Source organism: Anomalospiza imberbis, chromosome 9 (assembly GCF_031753505.1).
Source record: "Anomalospiza imberbis isolate Cuckoo-Finch-1a 21T00152 chromosome 9, ASM3175350v1, whole genome shotgun sequence".
Lineage (NCBI taxonomy): Eukaryota > Metazoa > Chordata > Aves > Passeriformes > Viduidae > Anomalospiza > Anomalospiza imberbis.
This window is the reverse complement of record NC_089689.1, coordinates 16629232-16647665: the sequence shown is the minus strand read 5'-3', so window position 1 is coordinate 16647665 and position 18434 is coordinate 16629232. Positions and strand designations below refer to the sequence as shown.

The 18434-nt window shown below is 36.8% G+C and overlaps 1 protein-coding gene across 4 annotated transcripts in view; it reads left to right on the top strand.

Moving 5' to 3' along the window:
* HS2ST1 (heparan sulfate 2-O-sulfotransferase 1) overlaps positions 1-18434 on the top strand; it is a 73690-nt gene that overhangs the window by 53124 nt on the left and 2132 nt on the right. Inside the window, exons 2-7 of one of the 4 annotated variants that reach the window (XR_011002256.1) lie at positions 3530-3768; positions 9741-9826; positions 13386-13524; positions 16917-17014; positions 17640-17764; positions 18097-18254. Coding sequence is in view for 3 of the 4 variants with exons in the window: in XM_068199892.1 (XP_068055993.1) it covers positions 3530-3768; positions 9741-9826; positions 13386-13524; positions 16917-17014; positions 17675-17764; positions 18097-18254 (810 nt within the window). In the remaining variant the exon portion in view is untranslated. Of the gene's footprint in view, positions 1-3529; positions 3769-9740; positions 9827-13385; positions 13525-16916; positions 17015-17639; positions 17765-18096; positions 18256-18434 lie in introns of those variants that run through there. The other 3 variants (XM_068199892.1, XM_068199896.1, XM_068199895.1) reach the window with 3 other exon arrangements.

Genomic DNA, 18434 nt, shown 5'->3' with positions numbered 1-18434 from the left:
AACAGTTGGATTTGAAGTAAATGCTAATAAGCTTGTTTTACCTGAGACATTTATCTGTTTGAATGTGCAAGGAATGTAGACTAATAACTGCTTATGATCCCAGTCATTTGTTTCTATAATTATTTAAATATTGTTCATTTGGATGATTTGTTTCTGTAATTATGTAAATATGGTTCAGCTGGGTTTTCAAATGTTTTTAGAAGTATGTATGGGTCCACTGCATTTTCACAGGTGATTTTATTAGTTGAGATCCTTGGTCTGTCCATTTCTCTCCAAGTGTTTCTTGTTAATAACTTTTGAGCTAGTTGAAAAACTGCTTTGACTTGAAAGGGCAGTGACCTTGAAGTGATGGCATAGGATGAAATGTTGCTATTAGCACTTCTGATGAAGGAGGAGACATAATTTGCCCATTATATGTTATTTTCTGGTAGCATGTGACTGGCAAACCAATTTCTTGCTAGCCATGATATTTTGTGGTTTATGTCATGCCAAGAGGCTGAGTTACAGAAATAGAATGAAGGTGGATTTAGAAGAACATGTAGACAAATAGGTGAGAAAACAAACTTGTTCTATTGTTTACAAAGCAGCTACTTCAGCCAACTAAGTATTTTCTGCAAGTAATTCGTATGCTGGTAAATCATCAGTTCGGCAACTGGTATTACATTGATCATATTGGTACTGCCTGTGTGCAAACTGTCCTTGCAGTTGATGAAAGTTTGCTTGCAGGAGAGCTGCAGATGACAGAACAGAGTTTATCCCAAGGGTATAGCAATTATATTGTGTATTACGGGGAAATTCAACAAGAAATAATAAAAAAGTGTGAAACAGAAGATTTTATGCCTTAAAATTATCCTGTATTTTAGTTTTATGAAAACCTGTCTTGTACTCCAAGGTATCACTTACTTAAATGCCACATATCTTTTAAAATGGGTGTAGTTATGTGATGTGAAATTTAGAGTGTATGATCTTAACCCTGTTTAAGCATTTGGCTTTTAATAATTTTGCATAAATGCTTTTCCTACAACACAAAGTTTAAATAGAATGCAGGGAAAACAATGAGACTGTTGGACATTTTGTTCACTGAATCTCTTGAGAGGAAAGAAATCACTCATCCTGATTTTTAGAATTTTCTAAGAATTGATTTCAGTGAAATCAGTCCAACCATATGTAGACAGGTTCTTGTAATCAAAGTTATATTTGCAGGGCTATCATCTAAGGAGATTTTTTGGTAAACGCGATATATTTAGTAAATACACCTCCCTATCTTCCACATGTAAAATGTCTTTAAAGCATTGCATTTTGTACCATATTTCTAAAAACATATAAGTATCTTTCATTTTGCAGCCATTACAGGGCTTTTACTTCCAAGATTATTTAAATTTTATAGAACAAATGAAGTAGTTAATCAATTAATTCTCTAACTTCTGATTACATAGATATCTCAAAGACTATTCTCAGTTGCATCTTATCATTACTGGATCTCTTCCCCTCTCCAAATAATAAATTAACTAACCTTAAAAATAAAAAATTGATATGCATCATTTTAAGAATTAAACTGACTTTTCAGTAAGTAGCAGAAAAGCTTCCTAACTTCAGAGGAAAAACTGCCAACTGTTTGTGATTGGGAAAAAATGTGCACTTTTACAAAATTTGCAATTTGCATTACTGTATTACTCAGTAATGACTAGACTAGAATGAAACAGGCCCTCAGGATGGCTGACCAGGTTAGACACTTCTAGGTGCTTCCTCTTGTACTTCAGCAGTTTATATCCTTCACTTCATTTCAGATTTTGTTTTTTAACTATTGCAGTTATTTCAAAAAGGTGATTTCAGTGCTTCATCTTAAAGATCAGTTTTTGTTTTAGTTTGAAATTTAAAGCCTCCTTTTTTCATAATAGGATTGTCTGTATACATCAGGCTTGTGAAGGGTCTGCTCCTTACCCGAGTTTTTGCTTTCCCCCTTGCAATGGAAAGCTGAAGGTGGTTGGATGCAATTAGCAGAAAGGCTATTGCATCCAATCATGCAGCTTTTATATCTTAGGTATGGTCTTTAAAGTGCCCTTATCACACTAATTCTTGAATCATCAAGGTTTAAAATACCTCATTAGAGAATGCTTCTCATCAATCCTCTTGCAAATCATATCTCTTTCTCACAAATGTGCCTCTCTTCCACGTAAGCATCATCAGCCCTGGGGTTCTGTGCAGCTATGATTAAATATGGCTTACATCTTCTACTCTGGTGTAGAAAATACCAATCAAATTTGTTTCATTTCAGCCTCTCTAGGTGGTATTCACTATCCATGTAGCCTTGGGCAGCCACATGGTTAACTGTGTTCCCTACCAAATGCTTCCTGTAATCTATTACCTGGCAGGAAGGGGAGTTGCCAGCCCCATTCTTCTGTAGCCATCTTCAGAGAGATGAAACCTGAGTCTGTTGCCTCATCTCTTTCCAAAATAGGACGTTTTCCAGCATTGATGGGAGAGGTAGCAAATGAGAAAGGAAGGAGCAAAAACTGTGACTGATGTAGTGGGGAGCAACAGATGTCATGTGGAAAATTGAGATACACTCAATAAGCATTTCCTACAAACGTTTTCCTACTGATGTAACTTAGTTATGGGGTGTGAGATATGAGCATATGAGAGAGTGAGTGAGTTTAAGCTTTTAAGCATTTCAGGCAGATGGAAGTTTGTGGGTTAAGACAATTTACGTGGAATTACAGGGTAGGTTATTCACAGCTTGATGATTCTGCTTTAGAAGTGATTTTATGTTATAATTAAAGAGATTTGGTGAAAGAGAATAGAAGAAGCTGGGCTAAAGAATCAAGGGAAGAAAAAGTCAAGAGCTGTTGCTGCTGTTAAAAGTGTGTCATCCATAAAGAGCTGTGCCCTGTAAAAGAACACAATACAGAGAATTACAGGTTACTCTTGTGATATCGACTTCAGCTTACACTGTTGATTAATGCAGATCTCTATTAATACATTATTAATACCTTTCAATACATGATTGCATTGAAAAAAAAGTGCTTTGACATTTGTATTACAAATTGTACTAAAGTACATACTTATCTGGAATAGAAAAAAACATGAGTCTATTACCTGTTTTGTAAGCACCTCTTGCTTCTATTCTTGTCAAACTTCAAATTAATAGAATCTTCTTCCATTATAATTTTTAACTAGGGGTATTATAGAAATAATGTGGGATATTTCAGGGATGTCACCATTTTCCTAGTGCATTACAGACTTCCCTTTAGACATGGTGACTCTAAAGACAATGACATCATTGTGAGTCACAGAGTATGGTCTGTGTTCCTTCAGCATATTGTTTTCTAGGCTTTGTGTTCTGTGTTGGACTGTCTTTCCTTCATTTTTATTGATGAAGTTTTGTTCAGATAGGTCAGAAATACATAGTTCAGCCAGTGTTTCCTTTATTGCTCAGGAGTTACTGCTTTTCACCAGATTTTGTTCTATGCTTTGAACTTCAGAACTGTTGAGACTTACATTGAAATTCTGTGTTTTTCTTCCTTAACAGAAAGGGCTATTGCAAGGCATGAAGTCAGAGAAATAGAGCAACGTCATACAGTTGATGGTCCCCGACAAGATGTGACACTGGATGAAGAAGATGATGTGGTGATTATTTACAACAGAGTACCCAAGACTGCCAGCACATCCTTCACAAATATTGCCTATGATCTCTGTGCAAAGAACAAATACCATGTTCTACATATCAATACAACCAAAAATAACCCTGTTATGTCTCTGCAAGACCAGGTAAGCTGCTGAATTTGGGATGCCTTTATGAAACTAGGGAAGAGCACAGGAAAGAAAGTTTGCTCTTGTAAACTTGGGTGATCTGATGTATTGAACTTCTTCATCACATATACCAATATAAGTGAAATATAATGTTTTCATATTTTCTTTGTAGAGAATTAATATTATTTCTTAATAGGTTGAGGTTTTTGCTTGGCTACTGGAGGTGGTAAGTGTCTGTTTATTGGACAAAAAGCTAAAACGGGGCATGACTGGGGTAGAAATGACCTTTGTTGTTATAACTGTTTTGGCTGTGTAATACAACTTGCCTGCCATCTCCATCTGCAGTGAATGCAGTCTTAGGCAATTTGCTCTCTGAGTAGTGCAGGCACTGTGCCATGTTGTCAGGGCTAGACTTGTGTCTTTGGTACTGGGGCTGGTCAGGTCTCACAGGTGATAAAAAACATACAGAAAAGTGCTTGTAAATAGCTTGCTCTGCAAAGGACAGGTCACTTTGCATCCATTAAAAGTTCTCACTAAAATCACTGTAGTACCAGACTAGTAATGATCATAGCTGCTGTATTTTAAAAAGAGTATTTTAAAAAGATGATGAGGGTTCAGTGCTGTGTTTTTTATTAGGCTGGGGTGAGGAAGTAGGTTTATTGGTTTATTTTCATTAATATTTCCTTGGCTGTCATGAGTGCACTTGCAGAGAATCCAGGTTAGATATCTGAAACATCACTGTCATCATCCCTGCCTGTAAAACAAATGTTTCTGAACTCTCTACTGCCGGATGTATGCTGATCACTTAAGTTGATATGCAGCAGAGGCAGGAGCTGCTCTGCATTGCAGCATGTCAGCACTGAGCCTTCCAGCTCCTCCAAGTGCATGTCTGCAGGCTGAAGCAGAGCAGCACAGCTGGACTGGGGCAGGGGAAGCAGATGCTAAAGGCCCTCCATTTCCAGTTCTGTATGTGGGAGAAAGGTTGAGGTAGGGATCTCTGTGCAGAAGAAATAATGGACTTGGGTGATAGAGGAATCTGTTTTGTGATAGTCAAGTTATGCTACTGTGGAGTATTTCCTCCTGTAAAATTGTTTCCTATATATTAAGGTGGCACTGCCATACATGATTACTCTGTTTATAAAATCTGGTAGTCATCACAATAGTCCTGTCCACTGCACAGAACAAGTACTAAAGACCTGTGCACTAAGAGCAGTGTGATTTTTTGAAAGATTTATTAAGCCTATTAATTATTAATTAAAAATCATACTCTAGTCAGATATACCTAGTACTGCACTTCCCACCAAATTCTGTTTAAGTCAAGATGTCTCTTGAAATGGAGGTCTGTCCTAAAGGATAGGAGAGCTAGTCATTGAATAGGTATAAATTAAACACAGGCTACCTTAAATTTCTACTTATGTTTGAACTTAAATAAAATTTGATCTTTGCTGGCTTAGTTTTATAAAATAGTAACTCTTTATCTTCCCTCTAATAATAATCTATTGAAAAATGAAAATCTGTCTGTGCTGAGCATGTACACAACACTGTCAGTCCTACCTTCATTTGATACTATGCTCTTGTCCAAGGTGGTAAATGATGTAGTTTAGTCTGACACTTGATACTGTTCTTTGGTGGCCATTTACTGGGAGATGCTGACAGTGAAGAACTTCATATATTGCATAGTTGTTCAAAGATGCAGAAATAATTATTCATCTTCAATACATGGAGATAACACCTTGCCGTTGTAAGTCATAATGCATAATTCAAGAGATGGCAGGGGTGCTGAGTGGTAGCTGATGATGTTGACTCTGCGTGGGCTTGGATTAGCATGACATATTCATATGCCACCTTCACCAGTATAACTCATTTGGGTGCATTAGGTGTATATGTGCCAGTAGTAAAATACATAAACATATCATAGAAACAAAATTGTTCTCTTAGTGATACTGTCTGTTAAAGCAAATCTCCCTAAGTAAGGTGAAGATTGCTTTGGGCCTGGCCGAAATTTGTAAATTAGTGAGTGTTCTTTTGTGCAGTTTTTCTGCTGTACTTTTTCCAAACTACTGTAATTCTGTAACAGATTCTAAGTTCTCAGCCCATATGTGAAACCTTTACTTCTTGAATGCAGTATGAAAAAATGATATTTAAAATCCACTCCAAATATAGTCTGTATCTGATTTGAGATAATCTGACAAGAGTTCCTAACACCCATTTTAGTTTCAGGTGTAACTTGTCCCAGCAGCCCTCCTTTCTTTTGCAGCACCTCTCGCAGCAGGATCCTGGGAGCTGCCCCTCTTTCCCCAGCCTGGGCCTTTTATTTGCAGCAAGCTGAGTGCCATGTTGCTCATGTTGCATTTCTGACCTGTGTGATTTTCTTAATTAAGTAAGAGTAGTTGTTTGGTTGAGTTTTACTTGCTGCTTGCATGTTTCAGCAGTGACACTTTGTCCATACAAGAATGCCTGTGTTACAGCTATCAGGATGGCATACCAGCCACACAAACTTTATTGTTTTTGTTGTATGGTGAAGTTGTCATTGAAGACACTTAAAATTAAATTACTGTTCTGCATTACAGCATGTACTCTTGATATATTATTTAAAAAGTGGGTGTGCGAACATTCTCTATACTGTTATGAATGCTACAATTATCCAGTGTTTTAGTCCCTCAGCTTGCTGGTTTCTGTTTTTTGGGTTTTTTTCTCCTTCAGTTTCTCTCTCAATTTTTCTCAAAAGAGCAGCATGAAAATATATTATCTTGCTTCCAAGTGCATTCTAAAACAGTTGGTCTCTCAGAGGACAGTACAGTCATAGTGGCTTTAGTGGTGCTTATTTCCTCTGCTAGGGCAGGTTTCAGTGACTGTCGGAAGTGGAACAAGTGAAAAGCCTGCAGCAACTCTGCTAGAAGTGGAAGTACTGTCATGTGCTTGTGAACATTTAAGAATTTTTCTTTTGGAGTTAGATGGTCTACTGAGTACAAGTGCTGCATGTGTGCTAATTGTATTTTTCCTTCTGAGAAAGAGCTATTAGTGCAAGGCAGGTATCCCGGCTGTACTGTGGCTGAACTGCTGAACTCAATCTTTTCACCATCTCACAAAATTGATTCTCAACTGTCCTTGCCTTGAGCTTGCTTGTGGTTGCTCATGGCATGCAGCCAAAGGTGTGCTGCTTGCCTGTTTCTAGCATTCCGGACCCTCTGGTTCAGAGCTAGCTCAGACACACTCATGCACGCTCAGACACATTCTTGCACTCTAGCACATACACACACTCTTGCACACTCAGACACATTCTTGCACTGAGACACAAGCACAGCCACAAGCACACACCGTCAGATACACTTAGACACACTCACACACACACTCTTGCACACATTTGCACACATGCATGTGTGTGTGCATGTGGCTACGAGTGTGACTGTGAGTGTGTCTGAGTGTGCATGAGTTCATGTGAGAGTGTGCAGTCAGACTCTAGAGAAGAGGCACTGATGGTTGCAGTTAATGGACAGAGATCAGAACTTACAGCATCACTTTAGTTTGCACACATGGCTTTTTCTCAGACCAGGTATGCTGGTTGGGTTTTTCCTTCTTTTGGCTCACTAGGACTTTGTTTTAAAGTCCTACTGTCCTAGAAACTGAATGTGTTTAACTTACCTTTCAGGACATCTTATGCCCCTGGAGTACGTTTGATCTGGCTTTTTAATTCAGTGAACCTCAGCTGATTTCCCACCTACTGAAGGCTGTGAAGCAACTTTGTAGCTGATTATATAAAAGCACTGTGAAACAACTTCACAGGGATTCCATTCACATCTCTCTGAACTTTTAAAGTCACCTCAAATTTTATTCAATTGGGCTCAGATGCAGAAGCTTGCTCTGTCTCTTGAAAGCTACAGTACCTGCTAAGCCCTGAAAAGAAAAGTAAAATTGATCATATTTAACAGTATGAAGCAGTGAGCAGTATTCATTTCTGACCTAAAATGTGTGAATCCAGACTCATTAGGCAGTCTGTGACCTGGAACAATTCTGGCTTTTGGAATGCTGCAAATTGTCGGAGAAAAAAAATAATCTCTTGCCTGCAGGCTAGTTATAGGTGTTAAAACTATAGTTCTCAGGGGCTCAGCATGTTGCAGGTCCATCTTAAGACAGATGTAAATGTCACAGGTGTGTTATAAAACCTTCCTAGCCTGTCTAGTCTAAGTCTATTAGAAACTGAAATCTAGATGATGTAAGATTTCAAAAGGCTCATTCATGGAAACGTAAATGTACACCTTAATATGTGGGCTGCACTGCACAGCCTAAATAGCATAACTGGTTTACTTGCAGAGTTGTATCAACAAACCATGGCAGTTTGGGGTTTGGGTGAAGGAAGGAAGGGTGATTGATATTTTGTATTTAGGAAATATCTTTGCCAGGTAAAGAAGTATTTATAGCTGAGGCTGTCCTCTGAAAATATCTTGTCATTAATCTTGGAAAGATAGAGTCAATGGAATTGTGGTTTGTTTCAGTAGCTGTAAAGGTAAAGGTAGTTCAACTAGATTCAAAGTCCCATATTATCAGTTTGTGCTATGGACAAAACCAGACAGAAATCCAATGCAGTTTATGAAGCACCATTGTGTAACATTGTGCAGTGCTTTTCAGCTAGATTTGCCACCATTTTGATGTGCCATATATGCTTTAAATTTTGTAATGCCACAGACTGTGAAACTTGTACACTAAAAAAATTAATGTTGCCTGTTACTAAAAAGTAGTACAAATTTCTGTTATCTGAGAATCCAAGAGCCAGTGTTTAAAGAAATAAGGTTACCAACCTCTTAAATCATAGACCATGAGTTTTGCACAATTGAAGAAACAGCAGCAGCCAGTCTCACCTCTTAACATATTCAACTGGTAGGTTATAATAAGTAGCAAATATTATGCTTCAGGACACTCTAAATACACTTGACCTTACAGAATGGTAGTTAGTGTGTTGTCTTGAGATCTCAAACTTTCCTTTTTTGTCTCTCTTGTCTCACCTTAGAATCTTTGTGGTTATCTGTTTCTCTGTATAACAGAAAATATATTGCAGATGTGCAGAGAACACTATCGTTTAATTCACAGCCTCAGAAATGTCAGATCTTTGTCAGACACCTCAGGCAGAACAAATTTATCATCCTCTCTTTATTATCCAATTCACTAGTTTTGGAATAACTTTCAGTTACATGCTTTGATGTTAAAATACTCTGTTCATCTAGTAAAGCAAAGCTCTATCAGGATTTGTATGTCCCACTTAATTTGATCATACTCTCTGGTTTGGGGCACGTGTCTTATTTTGTTCTTTGAAATGTAAAGCTATTCCTGTTCTTGTGAGGTTTGCCAAAATGTGCTCTATCGGCCCACATTGAAGGACTACTTCATGCTTTAGCATGAAACTTTCACTGAAATGTTAGATTGAAGGTGACTATTCAAAATAGCAAACTATAGATCTGATTTACATTGCCTGCATTTTATAACATTTCTGGATTACTTGTGCATTGCATTTTGGGATGGAGGAGGAAATGAACCATCAGGTTCGTTTCTTATGTCCCAGTAAAATAGGTCTAAGAACATGCTGTAAATCTGGTACACTTTTACTTGAGGGACTGAATACAGATCAGACAATTCTATAAAATATGTACTTGCATTTCTACAGAAAGAATTCTGCATTCCTTTCCAATTACAAATAAAATGGACTGACAAAAATACAAATGTTTGTTTTGTTGATGTTTTTACGATAGGTTTCCTTGGACTGTCCTTCTGATTGCCGTATTCTGCCTTTGTTAGTTTCTTATCATTAAATTCTGCTGACCTAAAATCAGTCATCTGTATGCTGCAGGAAAGTCTATTTTAGGGGGCACAATTTTTTTATAATACTCAAAATAGACTTTTTAATCGAATGCATTATTGGATTAAAAGCCAGGAAACACCGTGTATGGGTGTAAATGTAACGAGCCGTACAGAAACGCTTTTTGTGCCCACTTTCACAGGTGCGATTTGTGAAGAATGTGACTTCGTGGAAGGAGATGAAGCCGGGATTTTACCACGGCCACGTCTCGTACCTGGACTTCGCCAAGTACGTTCCCGCGGCGGAACCCGCGGGGCGCCACGGGCTCCGGCCGGGCTGCGGCGCCCTCCAGCGCTCGCAGCCCCGCAACTGCCGTTCGGGCAAAGCGCGCACCCTGGCCTTCCCAGGCGGCCAGAACTGGGCCTTCATCTTCACCGATTTCTCTTGTTTCCTTGCATGATTAAATGTAGCCGAGTCTCATCTAAAAAAGAAACCGTTTATATACTGGGATTAGTGTTCTTTGGCTAAATTCCAGCTTGTTTTGCTGAAAATCATGGCTTTTCTCTGAAACACTGGCAGTTCTGGTTTAGGATTGGCTTCCCATTTGGAGAAGTTTAACACACCTGTTCTCAAAAATGCTTCATATAAAGAGTAACCACCTGCCTCTTAAGTTATGTAATTCTTCTCTACCTTAGTATCCCTTTACACTTTATCGAAATATGAAAAGTTATCTTTTGAAGAAGTTTTCTGGTCTATGATAGTTTGGCTAGAAAAAGCATTGAAATAATTATTGTGGAGTTAAATGCTGCTACTTCTAAAGTTAAATAAAATAAAATATCTTAAAAATCGTCCCACTGACTTCAAAGGTTCAGGATCATATTTTTATTCCCACTTTCATATGTTTCTTTTCTTGTCTTATTTTTGCTTCTGGATCTAAAGCTGTGATCCTCAGTAGCTCAGTCTTATGAAACCTTCCCTTGAACTGACAAGTCAGTTTTGCTTAAGATGCTTACTAGGCAGTGCTTTATCTTGCACTTGGAGCATGTAGAAAACTATTTAAAATGGAAAGTGGGATTTTCAGATTTCATTACATATGACTGCACAAGAGAGAGTAACCACTACTTTTACCTTTTACCTCTTGCTGATGGTCACTCAGTGTTTCTATGTTTCTGTGCATTAAAGTATTTATTTAAATTCTTTTTTGTATGTAATAATTCCTTTTGTTCAGTCATTCCTTTTAATTACTCATTCTGTCATGTACACTGATTTTTAATTTGGACTTTTTATTACAAAGAATTAGATGAGGAAGTGAGAGACCTGTGCAGATTCCCAATATAGTACATGATCAGAAAATGCTAAAAGCTACAGTAGTAGCTGAAAATGACCAGTGGCACCAAGTTTACAAAAAGTAACAGGCAAAAAATGTTACTGACAAATTAGTCAATCAAATAAAATATATCAAAATTCACTAGTTTCCTTTCTGCCTTTTTAAAATTAAAATGCTTCAACATTAATAAACACTTGAACTGAGCAACAGCTTTCTGGTGCAGAAAATCTGAATGTTATTTTATACATTAGTTTGTAAAGCTGAAAACATTTTCAGATGCTGGAACTCTTAAAACTAAAATATTTTACATCTAGAAAGCATCTAAGCAATTTTACAGATTTCTTTCATCTGCATCTTCCCTCCGGGACTGTGTTATCCTTGTCTTTGTTGTTTGTTATCCTTCACCTGAGTGATTTTTTTTTTTCCCCACAACAGCTTGCTTTCTCATACTTTGGGTTTTCATTATTAAAATAATATCTTGAATACGCTGGTTGTGCTTGGCAAGGCCCACACCTTTAAGGCTGTGAGGTATGTTCTTGTAATGAACATTCTTGTAGTTAAGACGTGTAAAATATTTCAGAAGAGTCAGTGCTTCCTTATACATGGACGTCAGATTTAGGTGCACTGTCAAATATCAGAAATACCTCTTAAAATATGCTGAAAATTGAAGTACTGGATTCCATTGATAACTCACAGTATTGAGGACAGGTTATTGTAATCCATCCATGTAGAAATTGTGCTAAAAAAAGTTTAAATTTTTTCCCTTTTCTTTTTGTCTTTAAAATTTCTTATCCACTTAGTCTCTATTTTCTCTGATAAATAGTTGGGAAAAAAAAGTTCTTTGACAATGCAATTGCCAATTCATTGTCATTATTAATAAAGTTACAGTAATAATTTATGTTACCAGTAGGTTTATGTTGCTGGAACTGAAATGAGTTCTTCAAGCTCGTGTGCCAATGCAGGCTATTGTACAATCCAGCACAAGCATTTCTAAGGACTTGGACATCTTCATTTAACCCACACATATGTGCAGTTTATTGGTTTGGTCTGCTGCCGGATGGAAATGTTTGTTACAGCTTCCTCAGCATTTGCAGTAGCCTGTGGAAGGGGACACGTGCATGTCTCATGCACTTCACTGGAGCTTAAAGAGGCTGAAGTTCAAAGCCTGGACTTTGCATCAGAATGGTTGAAATATTCACACCCTCTCTACTCTGCTGACTCTGGGAAGTCAGAGCTGGCATGCAGACAGATGTCAGCAATTCTGCCTTAGAGTGCTCCAGTCTGAATCATTGGTACTCTACTGGCAGCACTGGAGAATCAATTGCTCTTTCTGTAGCCTTTAACAATTTCTGTCTGTAGTGCTTGCTTTTGGCAAAAGCAATGCCTGCTAATTGTTTTTTTCCTAACTTCCTCCTTTCTGCTGCTTTTGCTACATTTCTGTTCTTCAGCTTTTCAACTTAACATTCCTCATTTGCACAGTATCTGGTAGTAAAATTTACCTCTTTAAAAATCATGGTACTGCATCTTAAAACTATGAGTGCTCTGTTTTAGCCAAGCTAGGAGGATGAACGGCTCTCTTTTGATAGAGAACGCTTTCCCAGTTTGCAAAGGAACAGAACTTTTTTTTCCAGCTTCTAGCTTTACTTAAGGGCACTTGACACTCTTGCAATTTCCATTGTGATATAAACTCTTTAATATTTGAATACCATAATTGTTTTCTACAGCATGTCTCAAATGGAAAAGAAAATAAAACTGAGAAATGTATTGTAAAAGCTGACTTGAACACAGATCACTGAAAGGTAGCATTTGCACAAAATAGTTTGGTGGTTTAAATTTTTCTCCTGTGTATGAGCTTAGCACCTCATTTCATCAGGCTTCTGTTTGTAGTGGAGTGTATCAAAATTTGCTTAGGGTAAACGTCTATGGAAAAATTTAATATCTTTAGATAGCATCTATAACCATATTAACTTTTCTATCTTAGACTTATATTTAATAAGCATAGCTGTATGCATTCAACCCAGGCAATGGATGGGCTCTGAGCTCTGTCTTCCTGCTGTTAGAGTTAATGTCTCTGACATTAACATTTCCTGGAGACCTGCCAGGAAAACCACTCACAGCATTGCAAAGCCCAGTTCACAAGGGCAGGAACTCAATATCAAACTTCCTTGTACTTATTATAAACATGTATGTGGCTGCTAAACTAGTTAAGGCATTTCTAGAGTCAGGATGGTTGTGTCAACATTTTTAGTATCTATTTGTGTGACAATATGTCTGTTTTGTTTGTTTCTTTAATAATAAATCCCTAAAATCATAATCTTAGGCAGACTGAAATTGAACTTACTTTCACATCCATGTAATGCACTGGATATGAGGATGAAAAGAAGTGATCATTAAACTTCCTCTCAGTATCACGTATTCTGTATATGGATTTCAGTTGTAGCAATAAAGACAGGCTTTTACGTATTAGATGAGAAGCTTTGATTTGTCCTTTGAAAGATGTTTTTTCCTCTTTTACTTTAGATTTGGTGTTAAAAAGAAACCAATTTACATAAATGTCATAAGAGATCCTATAGAACGCCTAGTTTCTTATTATTACTTTCTGCGCTTCGGAGATGATTACAGACCAGGGCTACGGAGGCGAAAGCAGGGGGATAAAAAGGTAAAGTACACCTAATAATATGCTGAACTTAGTAAAATGAATTTGAAAGCAATTTTAAAAATGCCCTGATAAAAGCCAAATCGTTTTTTATCAGCCTTGGTGATAGTGGTGGCTTTTTAAGTTACATTCTCCATTTCCTGTCCATGACATTGGTAGGTTCTCCGTACTCTTATAAATTCACTGTATATTGCAATTTGTTAAAAAATTAAATAAAATATTTTTTTAAATTGTTTAGGTATCCAGAATTATAATTATCAGATTAGGCTTATCCTTCTGTGTAAGAAGGCTATGTCTTTTTTTTTTGATGACTGAGACATATTTTTTCAGCAAAAGCTGTAGAACTGCTGATGCTTTGGCTTTGTTGATTATTTTCATATAATTAGCAACCCAGTTTATTTTTTTTTTTAATGTAAACATTGCAGTGTCTTTTTGGAAACTGTGGAGTATGACACATAAATTTCTGTACTTCCTCCTCATGTCTTAGGTGGCTGTAGACAAGTTCATGTTAGCACATTCAAACATTGACTACTAACACAGTTTCAGGATGTAACATCATTCAGGCTCCATAATGGATTTGTTCCAGACAGAATCTATGCATCCACTGTGATGGTTTGTAGTATGACCTTTCTGGGCATGTTGGTTTGGATTTTTCTTATATTGGGAAGAAAAGCAGGGTATTAATATATGAGTATGGTTTACAAAACTGTAGCTTGAACAGTGTGGAATCCTATAAAATGTAATGAATTTTTGTACTTTACAAAGCCAAACACTTTATACAGTTTCAGTGATGATATTTTCTTAAGCTGATGCTGTTTTTCTCTAACATTGACAATTTAGTGTAGTGCTGTGTGGGTACCAAGAGACACTGAAAAAACAAGCAAAAGTCACACAAAATACACAGCTTAGTCTATAAACACCATAATAACTAATAATCGTGAGTAATCGTTTTGTGTGCTGCCCCCATTCAAATAATGCTTTTTAACTATTGGGAGCAAACCATTCCTCTTTCCTTTCCAGTTGGGAACTAACTGGTCCTCTGTTATTTAGGCTTTAGCGCCATCTTCAGTTTACTGCATTTCAGTTTGTCCGGGTATCCTGAAGCACAGCAGCGTAGGAAAAGGAAAGCTTCAAGAATAAATTGTAATTAAGCTTAAAAATTGTCTTTATAGAACTGGCTAAACAGATGAACAGGTGATGTGATATGATATCATAAAGGCATTTAAAAAAAGAGAGATAGGATCTCATCTTTTGTAGCCTGTCTTCCTTTTTCCTGCTGGAGATCAGTCACTTGGAAAGCTGAGCATGCTGCTAAGTCTGAGCTGTTTCTAGGAAATACAACTTATTAAAAAGAGTGAAATTTAACAGTGTTTATTTTAATTTTGAATTATAATCCAAACAACCTGGTTCAGTAGTCACTGGGAAACATGCCAAAAACCCTTAGTGTTGCTGCTTGGTAGACTGCACTGTAAGCTGTGATTTGCTGGGAGAAAGGTCATATGCATTTCTGTTTATAATGCTTGTAATGCATTGCATTATTAATTTAATGCTTTTCTGTTAAAGGTGCTTTTTACATTTTGTCACTAAGATACCCCTTTCTTTAGGTCTGAGAGACTTAGTTGTTTTTGTACAGATTTAACATGTTCTGTAAGCATTTCAAGTTCATTTGAAGTGAAATTGATTTACTATATCAAGCTTCTGGCTTCTTTCATGTAAATCAGGTAGTACTATTTTTCCATAGTGTCCCTGGGGAGCTGTCCATGTATAGATGAGGTAAGTTTTCCATGCATTAGTTATAAAATTCAGTAAGCTCAAAAATGGATTGAGCCAATTGCAGTGTATTTATTCTAGTATGTGTTACAGTAGATGAATGAAAAGCTCTTCAGTTGAAAAGTAGGGAAGATCAGAAATTACCTCTAGTGAAACTCAGTGGTTCCTTTATTAGTGGAAAGGAATCTCAATGTATTTTATACTCCTGTCCCCTCCTAGTCCATGCCATGGCATTTATATAGAAGAATTCTAAACTAGGTTGTTTTCTGTATCCCTGTGCTTGCAGTCATAGTTAGCTTGGCTCCAAATGCAGAGTCTGTAGAGGCAAGGGTTTATTATAATAAAATTTCTGGATGGAGCAGCCAAGGTAGGTGCATAAGAGGAAGTGGGGAAGGAAGTCTGTCCTATTTCAGCTTACTTAGAAAATGGCTTGCTTCCTCTTGCTTATTAATTGTAAAATAACCTGCAGGTATAAGCAAAGAAATCTTTCTTTGCACAGATGCCAGTTCGTTTTTAGTATAAACATTCATAATTTAGGAGGTGCATTTAACAATAGATGAGTGCAGAATTTCCCTAGAGAACTATGCTAGGGAAAGCATGCCAATGTCTTGTTTCCCTACTTCAGCTGCATTTTTATCTATGATATGAGACATGTACAAGCTATTCTAAACTCAGACTTCAGTGTGAACTAAGGCACCACAATTTACTCCCTGCTTTGGCATAGTATCAATAATTTTTTCAGATTATCTCATAAACTTTACCTCAAAATAGAAGCAAATTATGTTGTTCTTAACCCCAAACAGTTACACAAATGTGTTTTTACATAGTTGTTTTGAACAGAAACTTGTAATTATACTGAAGAAGGAATCTCAAAAGTTGTCTATGGGATCTATTATTTTTTTAAATACAGGCCTTATATCTTGATTAGAAATATCATAAATACTTCCTTTATGGTGACACAGTAAAGCATTTACAAATCCCTTCCAGTACTAATGGAGTTCCTATTGTAACTGTGTTACTGCAGTTGAAATTCTGTTACTACAGCTGTATATCCAGATAGAGAGTAACATTGTATGGAATATTCTGTTATGCTGTGAACAACTTCTTTTCAGTTCTTTTGATTGCCAAAACAAAATTAGCCTCTGAAATGGCAGTTATTTGTCGTTATTCAAATGTATTAGAAGCTTGTTTATCTAAAACACAAAATGCACAATGTTCTGTGTTAAAAAAGATCCAGCTGTTGCAGGATCACACAATTCCTTATGGCATTTGATGCTGTATCTTTAGTGACTTCATTTATAGGGGAAAATAATTATACCAACACTTATTGACTATTCTTGCTAGTTTTGACAAATAGCCTTTGCTAAAGTTATATCAAAGGTATATCAATGTATCAGGTAAGATCAATTGTTCATTAGTTGTAACCATGAAGGACTGTCCAAGTACTATTTAGCTGAGACAGTAGATCATCCTAATAACACTGTGAAAGCAAGGCTTGAATTTTTTTTTCTAGACCATCATATATGTGTTTTTCTGTCCCCACTACATTTAACAGCTAACCAGTTTGAGATGTTTGATACATACATGAGATTTTAAAGCTCAGCTCAATTTTGTCTTTGTTCCAGACCTTTGATGAATGTGTGGCAGCTGGAGGTTCCGACTGTGCTCCAGAGAAACTTTGGCTTCAAATTCCATTCTTCTGTGGCCACAGCTCAGAATGCTGGTAGGGAGATAAATGTGGCTTGTTCGTCAAGTACATCAGTGCTGAAATCTCAGCTTTAACAAATTACAATATGTAGTCCAGTTGATAGAAGTGTGAGGGACTGAACAGAGTGAAGCAGTGGATACTTGAGTAATGTATTTTCTGTTGAAGATGGATTTACAGAAACACTTTTGCAGTTCTTTAAACTAGCAGTATGTTACAATACAGTGTCAGCAGTACTGTGAGGGAAAACATGTTTTCAATTTTAAAAATCATTTTTGCAGATTTAGAGTCTTGACATTTTTCTCTTATGTCAGACTAAAGTGTCCTTTTTTTAGAATGGAGATATTTTAGTTCAAGCTCGTAAAATTCCTGGGGAGTACACAATAATTGAGATCAGGATAAATTTATGCTTTTAAACATTTAACAGATATCTAGTAGTCAATGCTACTTAGCAGAAACTGAAACAAAAGCAAATAGTGTCCATCTGTCAATGCAAAATATTTTATAATAATGGCAAAGATTTAAAAAAACTCTTTAGCAAAAAAAAAAAAAAAACCAAAAAAAATCCCATAGAGTTTTTGAAAGACTCTGAGTGATAGCAAGGGCAATTATTTGTCAAAGGTTTTGTTCATTCAAACACAAGCAAAGTAAATGGCCACTTGGGAGCTCCTCTTTCAGTGCCTGTTGTTCAGACCTGTCTACTCTTTGGCCATGTGGAGAAGCAGAGAAAGAAAGAAAGAAAGAAAGAAAGAAGGTGCAAAAGGGAAGGTATGTTCTTGCCAGATTTCTGGTATCTAATGTGAAAGTAGAGAGAGAGTATTAATGTTGAGATAGTGTAAATCCTCGAAAAATTGCTTGAATAGAAACATTAATCATATACACACACACTGGGTATTTTTGTTTAGACTATTTTACAAGTAGAGGAGTCACATTTTTAGGTAAGAGGAACTGGAAAGAGAAATGAAGTTAGGAATAGTTATAACTTAGAATAAGTCTTGCCTTTCCTACACAAATGTCCTGTTGTGAAGTAATCTCCATCTAGGGACTAAAGATTGTTGGCTGACATCAGAACTTGATATAATTGTTCTCTGTCATTTTAGGAATGTGGGAAGCAGATGGGCTTTGGAACAAGCCAAATACAATCTGATTAATGAATACTTCCTAGTGGGAGTTACTGAAGAGCTTGAAGACTTTATCATGTTATTGGAGGCAGCTTTGCCCCGGTTCTTCAGGGGTGCCACAGAACTGTACCGGACAGGTATTAAAATAGTTGATTTCCATGGATTTTTCATCCACTTACTGCCTTTTTTAGTGTAAATTCTTTAGATCTAGATGAATAGTTTTGAGTCTCTGCCAGGTTTGCCTCTCAGCTGGATGATGCTCCTAAAGAAGAAACTCCTTTTCGAAGATTTTCAGTTCTTTCTTTCTCTCTCTCTCT